Source organism: Eutrigla gurnardus (genome assembly GCF_963514095.1).
Source record: "Eutrigla gurnardus genome assembly, chromosome: 7".
Taxonomy (NCBI): Eukaryota; Metazoa; Chordata; class Actinopteri; order Perciformes; family Triglidae; genus Eutrigla; species Eutrigla gurnardus.
Window position 1 is genome coordinate 7,663,364 of NC_139921.1, and position 15,324 is coordinate 7,678,687.

At 41.6% G+C, this 15,324-nt stretch overlaps 2 protein-coding genes across 2 annotated transcripts; one reads left to right on the forward strand and one right to left on the reverse strand.

The window, feature by feature from the left end:
* Window positions 1-425: 425 nt before the first annotated feature.
* Window positions 426-7,613, reverse strand: lrit3b (leucine-rich repeat, immunoglobulin-like and transmembrane domains 3b). Its single transcript, XM_084013858.1, has 6 exons — window positions 7,431-7,613; window positions 4,774-5,148; window positions 3,220-3,305; window positions 2,077-2,370; window positions 1,929-1,988; window positions 426-929 (listed from the first exon to the last, which is right to left on the reverse strand). Exons 1-6 carry the CDS (start codon window positions 7,538-7,540, stop codon window positions 466-468), a joined length of 1,389 nt encoding a protein of 462 aa, XP_083869984.1. The 5' UTR covers window positions 7,541-7,613; the 3' UTR covers window positions 426-465.
* A 2,266-nt stretch (window positions 7,614-9,879) lies between these two features.
* fam241a (family with sequence similarity 241 member A) lies at window positions 9,880-14,337 on the forward strand. Its single transcript, XM_084013568.1, has 2 exons — window positions 9,880-10,137; window positions 11,776-14,337. Exons 1-2 carry the CDS (start codon window positions 9,988-9,990, stop codon window positions 12,070-12,072), a joined length of 447 nt encoding a protein of 148 aa, XP_083869694.1. The 5' UTR covers window positions 9,880-9,987; the 3' UTR covers window positions 12,073-14,337.
* Window positions 14,338-15,324: the final 987 nt, after the last annotated feature.

Here is a 15,324-nt window from a genome sequence, read left to right on the forward strand (position 1 = left end):
TCACTTCTCACCCTGCTTATTTGGAAGCTAGAATAATAGACAAAGATATGAAACATATTTGTGAGACGCATGCTCTGAAAGGTTAAAATTTTACGTATAGTATAGTTTGTAAGAATACACAATGCTAACATTTATTACGACAACTGGGTTAAAAATAAATGACTAAAATGATGAACAGAGTTCTGTCTCAAATTTAACTATAAGTCCTAAATTGTGAGGGAGCCTTATTCTGCCAGTAATTTGAGACAACATCCTTTTATAAATTATAGACATCACAGACACACTCACACTTTTTATTTTTACAAAAAAGTTTAATTTACAGGATAGTTCATCAACAATCTGAATTATTTTTGCCAGAATGACCCAAAAAAGTCAGAAAAAAAATAAAGATTGACAAATAATTAAGCTTAATTTGCTATCCTTTGTTGAAGTCAACCAACGGATCCAGACCAACTTCAGTGCGTCTCATACAAGTCTTTCTGGCAATACCACAGTTGTAGAGTTTTCTGGGGATGCAGGAGAAGACTTCATGGATTTGGGGGTCTTTGCATCTGTTAAGTTCACTTTGCGCCGTTTAATGTACTTGTCTATGGGGAACACTTTGGGCAAAGGATTAGGAGCCGTCTGGGTCTTGTTAGTGGAAGGTGGTGTAATGTTTTGGAGTATCTGATTATCCTTCACTGAGGGGGTGTTAAGAGTCTGGTTTGGTTTCCTGTTTTTTGATGATGATTTGGGTGGAGTCTTTGGGGACTTCTTCTTTGGAAGACGGGATAGTCTCGTGACTCCCACCACCTTCAGTTTAATAGGGGCTTCCGATGTTCCAGCCATATTCCGTGCCTGGCAGCGATATTCACCGGCATCCTTGTACGATAACCCGTTCAGGCTGATTATTGACCAGCGAACCCCAACTCGAGGAGATTCCTGCATAACTGGAACATGGAAAAAGTTGCACATTTTAGCTCTCAGCATACCTGTCCATTCCTTCTAAAAGGTGTGTTAACACCAAACGCTAAGCATCGTTTCATCTCACGCTGGAGAGGAGGGGGGCATTACCTGCAAGGTTTCATCAATCATGGCTGAAATAACCCCGATTGCTGCTTTACATGTTACGCCAGGATATAAATGCCGACCTAATAGAATTCATAACTTCAAAGCTGTATTCACTGTATCTAGTGAAACACATCGGCTGGTTTACTACAGCTGTATAACCCAAAATAAACAATATTGCTGTGATTTGATGCAATAAACAGATACAAGGGATGCTGAAATCACTATAAAAATGGTGATTTGTAAAAAGTATGAAGTTGTGGTTTCTTCGGTCTGTCTGCAAGATGACAACAAACATCTTTTAAAATGCTAATTCAGCGACGTCAGTGATAATACAGTCATTTAAGATCAAATAAACAATGCCGTGATTTTCACAAGGTGGAGTTACCTAAACCCACAAACAGTCTTGTAGAATGTATTTAAACACTGTTTCAACATGAATGGCACAAAATGCGTTGAAGGGAATCTCTACTAATGGAGAGTCAGAATTAGACTGGTATGTTGTGGCCTGAAAGCTGCTACAGCTATAAGCCTCAGTGGTAATTAAATACCAGTGTTTCTAAAATGGGGGTACTACTACCCTTAGGGGTACTTTGGAGTACTGCAGTGGGATTTATAAAAGTTATAATAAATGTATAATAAATCAGTCGTGCATATTACTTTTTTTAATTTTATGTTCAATATACCTATTTTCAATGCAACAAGATAACAAACTTCATCTCAGCTATAAATTGAGTGAAGTTGAATCCGGTTTTCATGGAGCTCCTTGGCCAGAAACCAAAATATGTGAGGAAACACTGGTTGTAAGAGATTATTATGTGAGCCCTGAAAAAAAATTATGTGAAAGAGTTTGTTGAAAAAGACAAGAAAGCACCACTTACAACTCTCCAAATTCCTGGGCAGCTGGTCAGAGCCCTCAATGATGTCTTGTTGGCAACAATCTGCACAGGGAACCAGATCACAACATGACTTGACTGATGCTCACATCTTCACCACTTCCTCAGATGAGAGGGACACTGGCTTGCTTACCATTGTAGGCTGAGCTTTTGATCCAGGTCAGCGTTGGTGTTGGGTAGCCGGTGGCGTCACAGCGGAGGATGACATTGCTGCCCAGTGGAGAGATGACTCTGGTGGCTGCAGGCTGGACCGAAGGCCTCATGCAGCGGGACAGCTTAGCCTGGCTCAGCAGCATCCCTGACTGACCTGGAGACCTGCGGCATATTAGCAGCTGGTCCATGAGCACTACGGGACTCCCCAGGGACATGGACAGGGACATCACCATGGAGATCTGGCAGTCACACAACCAGGGGTTGTCATGGAGACCTGGATATTCAGGACAATTTGACTTATTTACATAATTGTCATGTTTGTGTCATACAAGCAATATTGTATTGGCAGTTTCTAAATTGTACGCAATACATGTTTCCATATTGTTGTTCAGTCGTGGAATCCTTTGAAAGACTTTGTACCAGAGATGCTTGTTACGGAACTGAAGCTAAGGAAGTAGCATATGACGTAGCATCACGTGACATAATTCATCGGTATTTGTGGCAGGGAAGAGGCTTCACTTTGTTTTTTGTTTATTATCAATACAAATTGTTTACTTTCTAATACTTCCTAGCAGTTTTATTATGTATCTTTAGTAATACCAGTTTGTAACCAGCACTATTACTTAGCAAACATAATTAACCCCATCTTTTCCTAAACCTTACCAAGTAGTTTTGTTGTTGTGTAAACTTAAAAACTAAGTGAACCTATGTTGGAAGTTTATTTTGAAAAGGGACAGTATGCCTGAAACAAGCAGAAACTGGACACACTGTCCCTGACATCCAAAGGTGACGCTAGAGCCCATTTGATGGTACCTCTTTACCAATGCTTCTCGAAAGGTATTAAGAACAAAAATACACTGATGAGACCTTGCCTTGAAGGAGGAACATAAATGTGGTATTTTACAAACATGACAGTAAAACTACAAATGTAAACCAAACGGACTGCTAACCTTAACTAATAATAAACATGGATGGGTTAAAACTTGGTCCTACTTGAATAGAGCTCTGTTTGTCTGAAAGATATTTACACATTGGCGTCTTCATGTTTGCTGATCTAAATCAAGTGACGCTTCTTCACCCAGCGTATAGAATATATATTATCCAAAACGTACTGTAGGCCTACCCAGAATTCTTCTTAGTACTGGTCCTTCCTGTTGTCCTGGGAGAGGAAACCAAAGGTCCAGCAGCTCAGCAGGTAAAATAGTCAGTCTAAGGAGAGGACAGAAACATTTCATACTACTGACTGTAGTTTTCTACATGTAGGCTACGTGGTTCTGTGGTATCTGGACAAACCATGGACTGTGTATGAGAAGTGGACATAGTCCTCATGACATCACCCATTTGTGGACTACAATTTTGAAGCCATCGTGAAATGTTGGAACTAGTTAAATGGAAGTGACCATATTTGGACTGTGGAGGAGCGACGGGTGGATCTAACGAACGCAAGCCACAACCCAGAGCAGCAAACTTACTAGCTTTGGATCCATCTGGCTTCTGGTGACAAAGCTGTTAAAGTAAGCTTCATAATTCATGGTCAACTTTACAGCTATCTCATAAGTCATCTTAGTAGTTAATAGCATTGCTAGTGGGGTAGCAACGGTTGCAAGGCCACGGTAGCGAGGCCGCTGTTTAAAGCCTTGGTAGTGACCCATCACTCACAGGGTAGCCACGCCCAAAAGCATACCCTGCTTTATGGTCTATTTGACTCTAAATGGCCCATAATGAGTTTAAGCATTCAAGAAAAGATGAAAACAAAAATGACTAAAACACAATTTGTTTATTATTATTATTATTATTACTTTTGTTCAGTAACATGATTTGACTCGTGAGTGGTGGCACTGGAGCCCTAGCAGTAGCTACCTCCTGTTGGGAAGATACTTTTATTCTTTGCTTTTTTTCGCGTGCTTTCTTCATACCACCGCTGATGCAGGGAGAGACCGGAGAGACAGTAGAGAAGCGCAGGTCCGGCAAGGTGGGCGAAACCAAATCTCAGAGCGGGAGGGGGCACAGACAAACGTCACTATTTTTTACTGGTAAATTGAGAAAATCTACCACACTGTTGTGATTACAATGCTTAACATTCAATATCAATAATTATGATATCAAATTGGGTGGGTTGCAACCCACCCATCCCCCCCATAAATTACGCCTATGCTGACAGGAGGCTGCTGCAGAACAACTAGCTAGCCACTCAGCTAATTTAACAACATGTGCATCTATATTTACCTCCTTTTGTTCATGAATTTTTATTTTTTTATTAGTGGCCGAAGTCCAACAGTGAAAAATAGTTGTTTGTCCGCCTTTTGAAGATCTTTTCATGATGTTAGCCTGACACTGCTTGAGCTACTTCTCCTCTCCCGAACTCATAGCGGCGAGTGACTGACTTCAAATGTAAACTTTAGAGAACGTGGGTTGGGAAATACCAAGTGTGTGTAGGGGGGGTAGGGGTGGGAGAGGGGGTTACATTACCACATGATTAAACACAAAACTATTTTGCAGGTACATAAAATGGATAAAATTATGCATGCAAAATAATTATCGGAATTATGTGATTATATTGGGGGGGTTATATTGTCTGGGCTTGAGGTTTGCGGGGGTCATGACCCCTGTAACCCCCCTACAAATTACGCCCCTGCTTCACTATTCAGAACTGGAGGTTGCCTCCCGGTGGACAAACCTGTTGCTGGACAGATCGAGGTAGGTGATGTTGGGAAGGAAGAGGGTGGCGTGGGCAGGAAGGCTGGACAGACGGTTGTTGTGGAGACCCAGAGTCTGGAGGCGGGGCATGTCCCTGAGCCCCTCCCAGGGGAAGGATGTCAGGAGGTTCCCATCTAGGCGCAACTCACGCAGGGCCTTCAGGTTGACGAAGCTGCTGGGGTGGATGGATGTGATGGAGTTGTAGGTCAGCCACAAGAAACGCAGCTCTGACAGGTTGTAGAAGGCTGCCCGGGGCACCCTGGAGATCAAGGTCTTCTCTAGACGCAGTTTGACCGTATCAGCCGGGACATTGATGGGAACAGCTGAGATGCCAGGGTCACTGCACTGCACTAACCTGTGAGGTTAAACACAGTTAGGACACATAAACAAAGTGTAGTCATTCACACCATATGATTATTTTTTAGTTTTGTATTCTGTAAACCGTTTTCAGTTTTAAAATCAAATTCATTTTTTTAAAACAATATGAGAGTAGAAGTATTACTGGGTAATGATATTATCATGTCATCATCATATTTTTAGAGTTTATATTGAATCAACTCAATTAATGCTGTCAAAGCATAATTAATTCAGGTGCTCTCTCTGGGCTCATTGCTTTACACTACACCATCACAAATTCCAGCTTCTGAACATCGGCAGGGGGGCATCTACCTTAACCCCAGCAGATCTCTCCGGGGTAGGTGGAACACTCCATGTAAGCACTTTCGACATGTGGGTTTCACCATGGAGCCTATCTCCTTTTAAAACCAAAGACCCTTCTTTTTTACACAAGATTTCCATAACATAGTGTGACTTTGTATGTATGCATGTATGGACTTATGTATTTTTTATGTGTATGTATGCATGCACATCTATGTTTATTTGTTAATTTTTTCAGTTTTATGTAGCACTTTGAACTGCTTTTGTATACCGTACAACTAGATTTTAATTGAATCAAAATTACGACCACCATTTGCTCGACAGCACCACTATTGGTAAAAACGTTTTATTAGTTCTCTTTAAGATATACAGAGCATTGATGTAGCGGCAAACAATGATATGCTTTGTAAATATATAGTGTAGTAATGTCTACCTGAGCAGAGAACAAAGTCAGTCCCTCTGTGTGTGTTGTAATCTGACACCTCATGCTTTGTTTACATAGCCGGGCCTATCTAGCATGCACGTGAGCCCATGTTTGAGTCCATTGTGTGACTAAATTTGGTTGCAACAAGATTACTGCAACCCTGTCCCTGAATGCTATCCACCATTTTCCAAACAATGTAAACATTTATGCATGGGAGAGATCTTATGATTACACCTTTCTTTTGCAATATGGGATACTTGTGTGACTTACTTCATACCACTCGGACCGCACTCAGTTTGTAGATCTTAAAAATATCCAATAACAACCCTCCCCAGTCACCAGTGGTGGTCCCCAGGGCTCAGTCCTGGGGCCGCCCCTTATTACAATTTATATTTCTTCCCCTTGGTTTTATCTTTAGGGAGCATAACATTCAATTTCACTGCTGCACAGATGACACCAGCTCTACCAGCAAACCCATGCTTCCTCCCTCTTCCCTGTCTGACTGTTAGCAGAAATTAAAACCTGGTTCGCTCACAACTTGAAACTCAACAGCGACAAAACTAAAATCCTCCTTGTTGGCTCCAAATCCACCCTTTCTAAATGTTCCAATTTCTCCTCACCATTGACAACTCCATGGTTCCTCCTTCCCCACAGGTCAAGAGTCTGGGTATCATCCTTGATAGCACCCTTTCTTTTGAAAAACATCAATAATCTCACTCTGTCTGCTTACTTTCACCTTTGCACTATCCACCTTTGTTCATCACTCACACCCAACTGCACTGCTACGCTCATCCACGCACTCGTCACCTCTCGTATTGATTACTGTAACTCTCTCCTCCAATTAGTCCAGAACTCAACTGCCTGCAGTATTACCCCATCATCTGAACACATCACTCCCATGCTCTAACTACTTCACTGGCTCCCTGTCCAATAACATATTTTCAGATTCTCCTCCTCACTTTCGAAGCCCTACATCATCTCGCTCCTCCATACCTCTCTGACCTCCTCCAGCCTTACACGCCATCCATCCATCCAATCCTCTTCTTCCTCCCAGCTCTCCGCACCATCTGCCTGCCTGTCCACGGTGGGGTTCTGAGCCTTCGGACGCTTTGACCCTCGTCTCTGGAACTCCTTCCAGCTGCTCCATAGTGGCTCTCCCCACCTTTAAAACCTCCCTCAAAACACACCTGTTTAGACGGGCCTATCCCACTTAACTCCACTTTATTTCTCTATTAAATTCATGGGTATGTTTTTGTATTGTTTTTATGTTGCTTCTTTTAACTTTATTTGCTTCTTTTTAACTGTAAGGTATCCTTAAGTGTTTAGAAAGGCACCCATAAATAAAATGTACTATTATTATTAATATTACTGATAAGTGAACATGTCAAATAGTGACATCACCAAATATCACACTTGTTGCATGAGCACTTCTGTGTTAGTTCAATGATATGATGACTATTTAAATATAATGTGCTATAATGAGTCGTGTTCCCGGCAGAAACAAATCATTTGCACACACAAATGCAGAGCTGAGAATGAAATCAGCCTCACGCTACCTGAGCTCTGCTATTCCACCGTCCCCATACGTGCAGGCACATGGAGCTGGACAGGACTGGACCGCCGACAGAGAGGACTGCAAGATGTGAACGAGGACCAGCAGATACATGCTTCATCAGATGAGCGGCATACTCAGACAGGCACTTTTCATCTCCATATTCCCAGTCCTCTCCAGTCTGAGGTTTGTGTCCACAGTGCAGAGTGAAACGGAAGCCCAGATTAGCTGGGATTACTCTGCTTACAAGCGGCATGTAATCCTACGCCTCCCTGTCAGAATAACAAATCACAACATCAGGGCAAGCCTTTTTTGGGCCTTGAGGACACCACCCCACCCTGCAAGTATTTCACTTTGAGTAGTATAAAACATAGTAAGGAAAGTGGCAGTCCTGCATTCATAATCTCACTTATAGGTAAAATGACTGAGGTATTATGAGTAAAAAATACCAAAAGTTAAAGTACACAAAAATAGCCCTTTTGTATTACAGTATGTCTTGTATTCGGTTACTCTATACCGCTGCACGGTGGTGTAGTGGGTAGCACTGTCGCCTCACAGCAAGAGGGTCCTGGGTTCGATTCCCAGGTCGGGTTCGGGTTCCTTCTGTGTGGAGTTTGCATGTTCTCCCCGTGTAAGCGTGGGATCTCTCTGGGTTCTCCGGCTTCCCCCCACAGTCCAAAGACATGCAGGATGGGGATAGGTTCATTGATGACTCCCGTAGGTGTGAATGTGAGCGTGAATGGTTGTCTGTCTCTACATGTTGGCCCTGCGATAGACTGGCGTCCTGTCCAGGGTGTACCCTGCCTTCGCCCAATGACAGCTGGGATCGGCTCCAGCCCCCCCGCGACCCTGAATACAGGATAAGCGGTAGATAATGGATGGATGGATGGATACTCTATATCCCTTTTTAGGGGCACGAATATAGTTCTTTCTTTAGAGGAAAGTATGCATTGTTTTTTTTCATATTGCTTTGCAGTAACCTGTTCAAAGTGATCAAAACAAGCGGGGAAGCAACCTCCACTGCTGAAAAATGATGCTACCTTGCTACCATCGCTACCACCAATGCAATTAGAGATGGGGTGCAGCCCAGAAGATTGCATCATGATCAAAACATTTTAGGATTTCGTGTCATGAAAAGAAAATTATAAAGGAATAGAGGTAAAATGCAATTACTGAAATGACTAGAGGTTATTATAGGGTATAATAAATTATTAACAGTGGTCAGTATGCAGTACATGCTTGCTGACTGACACATCTGAATCTCAATTGTATGTCAGTTCTAGTCAGTGTAGATCATGAGGAAACGCTGCAGCTTTTTACAATGCATTCTGGGAATTGTGTAGGCAGATAATGGTGTAATGCGGAAGTCACTGTATTCACACCGTTCACATTAGCATGCAAGTTAGAAATACAGCTGGGAACTTTGTAACCTTGTATCTTGCTGAAAGCTTTCCAGGTCGTAATATTTGTTTGAAGAGATGATAAATAGTAATGATTGAACAAAGCTCGACAACACAATGACATAATACCATTTGAGAAATGGGACGGGTTGTATTCAACTAAGGGATGTCTCCATCAAATGCTTTTGGTCCCGGTCTGAGTCGTTTCTGCAGATACCGAGACAGACCTTTGTATTCATTGAAATGTTGTTTAAGTCTGACATAGAAATAGCTGCTGTAGTCTATAGTCATGAGCTCCACAAACCCAACTAGAGCAAGATTCATTTTTATGTGTCATCAAGTTATTCTTTGAATTAACAGGGATGTCCTAATCAAGGGGTGTTGCCACAATCTACCCTACACCTTAAAGAAGGGTGTTCTATTTAGCTCTGTGTGAACTTCTTTATCAATTTCATTGGTACACACACACAATGTGTGTATATATATATATAATGAAATTCACTACAGGTTTGCTATTTCATCTCATCTGAAATAAGGCAATGGATGTGAAAACAAATAAAAAGAACTAAACAAAGACATGAGGATAAGACGTGAAACATACTAAATAAAATAAGTTACAACAAGTTTCAGGCTCTGGTTTCCACAGCTTTGTACAGTATAGAGTTGGATTTTAAGTAAGACATCAAGACAGTGAGGTTGGCTTCTGAATAGAAAATTGGCTGACGTGTACATATAATTTTACCTAATAAAATAATTAGATTGATAATATATACAATATCTTCTTTACAGGTATTTAATTAGCAACAGGACCAAATTAATTAAATTAAAAGCTTCAGTATCTAAATTTCTGTCTAGAAAAAGATTAATGTCATACCTAAACGTGTGACTAAAAGTACCGTCCCAATAAAGTAAACTAAAACTAATATTTGTAAGCAGTCCTGCTGTGGTTATTACTACCGTAGCCTGTAGGGGGCGCGTGCGGACATGTGTAGAACTGCTGGCGCTGCGGCTCTGCTATTGGATGATGCGGAGCTCTCGCGAATGTATCGGGAGCGCGCGGCTCGTTACTCAGGGCGAGCGTACGTCGGGACCGGGCACTATCAATCACTCGACTCGCATGTTTTGATTCCCGAAAGTTACCGTCAGTGGACCGGCTGTGAAATGTCCACTGTAACGCAACCTGCACATGACCGGTATGTTTTCCGTCGACGTGAATGTGAAGAGCTTCCGCCAGAGAACCAGAGAAGATGGCACAGTCCTCAACCCGACCACGATGCAAGGCAGACCGCACTACACCAGCAGCGGCACCGGGTAAAGCAAAAGTACATTAACAAGCTAGCTGTAGCCGTTTATTAGATCCCAAGCTAAGCTAGTCGCCCCCAGAGAGAGGCTCCTCTCGGGCTAAGCTCGGTTATGTACCGGTAGTGGAAGAGCTCGTCGGTGTCGCTTTAACTAAACTACACCACGTCAGTTTGAACAGTTTTCAGTAAGCATATGTTACCGAGTAACCAATTCCGATTAAAAAATCTGACACTTGAACGTTTCTTTTAAAAACGAAAACGAAACACGTCCGTTAGAGCGGGACTTACTACTTATTACGAATAAACAGGATGTAAACTCAAATTCGGCGCTGTGTGTGTGACAATACAGAAGCTTACACGCCCCGAAGTAAAGTCTCGACTCAGGTCCTACTCGGCGTGTCTTCCTGTTGTTCCTGTTGTTCCTGTTAGGATGCGACAGCAATTTTAATACATGTAGATTGGTGGTATTTCCTCATCACAAGAGATATCACCATATGCCAGGGCCTTATCGTAAATCACTAATAATTTGTCAGTTTGACAAAGTGTTATTACAATTTATTGTCACATTGAGTTTGTTAACGTGTCACCTCAAGTAGCAGGGCTTTAACCACTATTTGGACGTCATCACCTTGGTGCATCTTAACTTATTATTTAATAATAACAGCCAGATGAACATTACCTTGAGTTAAAACTGGCTGGATCACTAGCTTGTGACTCCCTCAGGCTAACAAGTAAAACCACATTTCCCACAACCATTGGCTCGTGGCAACGTTACTGTCGTTGATGCCTTCCTAGAATTAAACCTTTTACACTTTTAGTTCCTAAATTGTCATTTTCACTTTTTCTGTTCTCTTCAAATTCATGTTGGATGTAGCCTTCCGTTGTTCTGATTTCTAGTCAATTTGTCAATTTCTTTATGTAAAGATACTGTGTGTGTTCAGTTCAGAAAGTTAGCAGGTGCAGTGCGTTTGAGCGAGTGTAGTGTGTATCATTGCTGACAGGATGGGGTGTGTCTAGTTCAGCAGTGAACGGGATTATAGGCTGCCACATGGATTAACGTTACTGATTCTGTTACTATATATGCAGGAGGGGCGCCCCTCAGATGAAGGCATCATGACCAACAAGTATCTCCACAGCAACAAAGATATGATCTAGTGTCATGAAAAGAAAATGATAAAGGAGTAGAGGCGAAATGCAATTAAAGAAATGACTAGTGGGTGAGATAAGGGAATAATCAATGATTAACAGTGGTCAGTTTGCAGTACATGCTTTAAAACTGGCACGTCTGAATCTGAACAGTGCTCATATCAGTTCTAGTCAGTGCACATAATGAGGAAACAACACAGCTTTTTACAATGCATTCTGGGAATTGCCTAGGGAGATAATGGTGTAATGCTGTAATAATGGTGGAAGTCCACGGTTGTTTTACTTTCACCGTTCACATTAGCATGCATTAAGAAATACAGCTGGGAACTGTGTAACCTTGTAATAGCTGTTTATTTGAAGAGATGATGAGTGGTAATGGTTGAACAAAGCTTTCTTTGGTTCGTCCTTTAGTCCTGCTGCATCGATGGGGATTTTATGACCAAATGACTGTGTGGCATATGTCCTGGTGTATTTGAACCTGTCCTTAACCTCTCTTCCACAGGTTGATGGCAGCCAGATCAGACCCCGACCTCCCAGTGATCCAAGCACTAGATGGCCCCACGAGGACAACCCCACCACCAGAGAGCCTCTGCTGGACGACTGTGAGCGGATGGGGACTCTGTTCGGGATGCTCAACAAGTGCCTGCGGCGGATGGGCTTCAGCCAGATGTACTTTGGGGACAAGATAGTGGAACCAGTAGTGATTGTTTTCTTCTGGCTGCTCCTGTGGTTCCTGGGAATCCAGGCCCTGGGACTGGTGGGAACTCTGTGCATCATCATCATCTATATCCAGAAGTAAAGAGAGCGGATGGTCAGAGTGGAGCCTGCGGTTTTCTTTGTTTATTGCTTACATATGTGGGACTAATTTCACGCGAATGGATGTTTGGATTGGAATCTGCGGTGGGTCTGTGCTTTCTAGGGGGGCAGCTGTGGAGAGGACTGCCCCGCGCTGTAGTGATGGGGGCTTAGCAGCGTCCTAACATGGTCTGATGCTTGTTCAGTGAGTTAATCCAAAGCTGGGTCCATTCTTCAGGTCTGTTCTGGAGTTTGTCCCTAAGTAACCAGAGCGATGTTGTCCTGTGGTCTCAATCAGCTTTTTTTTAGAAAGGAACAGGAAGGCATTGTGGGAAATGGTTTGCTTCTGTTTGAGGCTGCCGGGAGTCCCAGCACTCAGGAAACGGAGCTGCACACATCTCTATGTGGAAGGTTCCACTCGAGATCAGAGATCGTTGCTAACATACATGTTAATGTGTGCAAACGCCAATAATCAGTCAAAAGAAATAGTGTCTGAATGTAAAGCTGACACACAGTACGTGTTACGTTCTCTCGAAACCGTTTTGCTTTGTTTACTTTGCAGTCGATGCTGGGGATGCATGAGATGGTGGTGGCCGATAACTGAGAAAATGTAATTATTGTTTTGGTTCCAATAGTGGAAAATCAAACGGTAATTACGTCCAGTAATGCGTTTTGCAATAGCTGCAGAGATGGATGCCGGCTGCAAAACCTGCTTCTACATGATCAGCTCTAAATAAGAGTGGAACTTCTGTGATGGGATGAGCCAGACAAGACAGCTGGAACCACAGTCTCTCCTCTCTTTGTCTTGGTGCCTGTTCTTAGCCAATTCAAGGGAACTGACAGGAATGGGAAGTATGTATGACTTCTCCCATCTTTGTGTGGAAAACTAAAAGTGTTCAACAGATACAGCAGTGTTCCTGTGGAGCGACAAAAGTAAACCTTTATTTTTTGTGCAAAAAAAGGGGTGTGTAGTCTTCCAGTTGTCTGACAGCTACTCTGGAGCTGACATTCAAGGCTGTTTATGAGTATTGCATATCAATATTATATTTATTATTATCAGGCAACTTTTGTTTTGGGGTTTTGCTTATTTATTGAAATGCCTTAAATTTACAGTCAACATACATAACATTAGATCATTTTATTTGAGTGCAATTAACACACAATGCCTCTTTAAAAAAACAACAACAACTAAATAATCATATCTGATTGTCATCAAACTCCAAATCCTCTGAGGTTACTATATATAGCGTCTGTTTTGGAAGCCTTCTCGGGCTCAGGTGTATTTAAATAAAGAATAGGTCCACAATCACAAGCATACAAATCCAAAGCTGAATGTTCAAACTACAAAAACTGAAGTCGATGAGACCAACCCCATCTCCCATGAAGCATTGCAGCTTTTTTAGGGGCCATTTACATTCATAATGACGAAGCCAAAACAGGATTTTAGGAATATTTGCAAAGTTATTGAAGAAACGGTTCTTACTCGGCTCTTTACAAAGTCATGGGGGGTCCAGATAAGGACCATAGGCCACTGTGACTCCCAGACCTCCACACACTGCTTTCTTGCTTTGCATCGTCATCTGTGAGACGTTCCATAGACAGGTGTGTCTTTCCAAATCATGTCGAATCAACTGAATTTCACCACAGGTGGACTCCAATCAAAGTGTAGAGACATCTCATTTGGTGATCAAGGGCAATGGGAGGCAGCCGAGCTCAATGTCGCAGCAGACGGCCTGGATGCTGATGTCAGCGTGATAGTTCAGCAAATACATCCTGAAAAATAGGATGTTTTGGCTTTATCATTATGGGATATTTAGTGTGGATTGATGAGGGATATTATTATTATTTTATCATGCAGTTCCAACACAACTAAATGTGAAAAAGTGAAGGTCGAATATATTCTGAAAACACTGTACGGTCACCATCAACATATCTTGTAAAAAAAACATTCACTGCATTTTGTTTCACCATAAATGGTTTGATTTAATGCAAACTAGTTGCATTTGAGTGCAGGGATAAAACTTAGGAAAAATGGCTGTTAAGGCAGGTTGAAGGAAAATTAATCATTTGTTTTGTTTAGTTTTTTCTGGTAGTCTCAGGTAGTTTTTACAGTTGGACCTCTGTAACTCTTTATTGTACCGTTGAATGTGAAGATGTCCACACTGTTGCAGAAGATTGAACATCACACATGACTTTAAAGTTCACTACTGATATAAAACAAACGCCACTGATGGTGGATGTGCAGTATGTTCACGCTGACTCATTCTCGACATGCTGCAGTTGTTCTTGTTGTCAAAGACTGAAACTCATGATTTTGATCATAACTTATTGTTTCTACGGTGTTTGCACTGAGAGTTTTATGCATCACAAAGCTATAAAAGAAATATTGGATCAGAATTTGCTGCAAGGTCTACGATTAAAGGCAAGCGTCGACAAAAATGTTCTCTGTCTGTCAGTGAGTTCACAGCGGTTTGTTATGTACAGTCGAGTACGCACTGGGTTGTAGATCGTGGTGAGTTTCTGTTATCGGGATAATTGTAAATATCGTCACGAGTGATTTGAAGAAGCTGTCTAGCTCGATATCATGGTAGAAAAGTGAAAAATAGACATTTTTAAAATGTATTTATGTTAAATGCAGGGAGACCTCTGATCACCTGATTTAACACTAAAAAATATGTCTCGTGTAGAGCAATACTTATATTTTCTTAACAAAATATGAATCATACCGGTATGTCTCTTTAACAGTTTTATATATATAAAATAATACAATCGTAACAAGAAATGTTCATACTTCCTATAGGCCACACACAACCCATACTATGTTAAAGAAATTGAATAATCATATGGCAAGAAATAATAAAAAGTTTCTTGGATTTATATTTGCAACAACAACCAAACTGTCAACACATTTGTCAGCCTAATTTAAAAAATAAATCGTCTTGTGTTCTAAAAGCGGACGAATAAATGGTAGAAACACTTGATTCAATGTGCTGCATTATACTATAAGATCAATTAAATGAGGAAGATAGCTTACACCACTTAACTTTGAGGAAGCGACAGAAAAGCTGTGTGTGTTCAAACACTTTGACTGCAGGTACACGACTCGTATAAATACTTCAGGTTTGAGCTCATTACATTATACGTGTAGGGACAACGACCATAAAAACCCTTTCATGCCGTTGTTGGAATTTGAGCTTGTGTGTGCATGTAGCCAATCCTACTGAACACGCTGGTATTTACAAGCATATATATATAT

Coding starts and splice junctions, on each gene's coding strand:
- lrit3b (XM_084013858.1), bottom strand. CDS start 7,540: ATGTATCTGCTGGTCCTCGTTCACATCTTGCAGTCCTCTCTGTCGGCG. Junction 3,306..4,773: donor CTCGATCTGTCCAGCAACAG/GTTTGTCCACCG, acceptor TCCTCTCCTTAG/ACTGACTATTTTACCTGCTG. Junction 2,371..3,219: donor AGTACTAAGAAGAATTCTGG/GTAGGCCTACAG, acceptor CTGAATATCCAG/GTCTCCATGACAACCCCTGG.
- fam241a (XM_084013568.1), top strand. CDS start 9,988: ATGTCCACTGTAACGCAACCTGCACATGACCGGTATGTTTTCCGTCGA. Junction 10,138..11,775: donor TACACCAGCAGCGGCACCGG/GTAAAGCAAAAG, acceptor TCTCTTCCACAG/GTTGATGGCAGCCAGATCAG.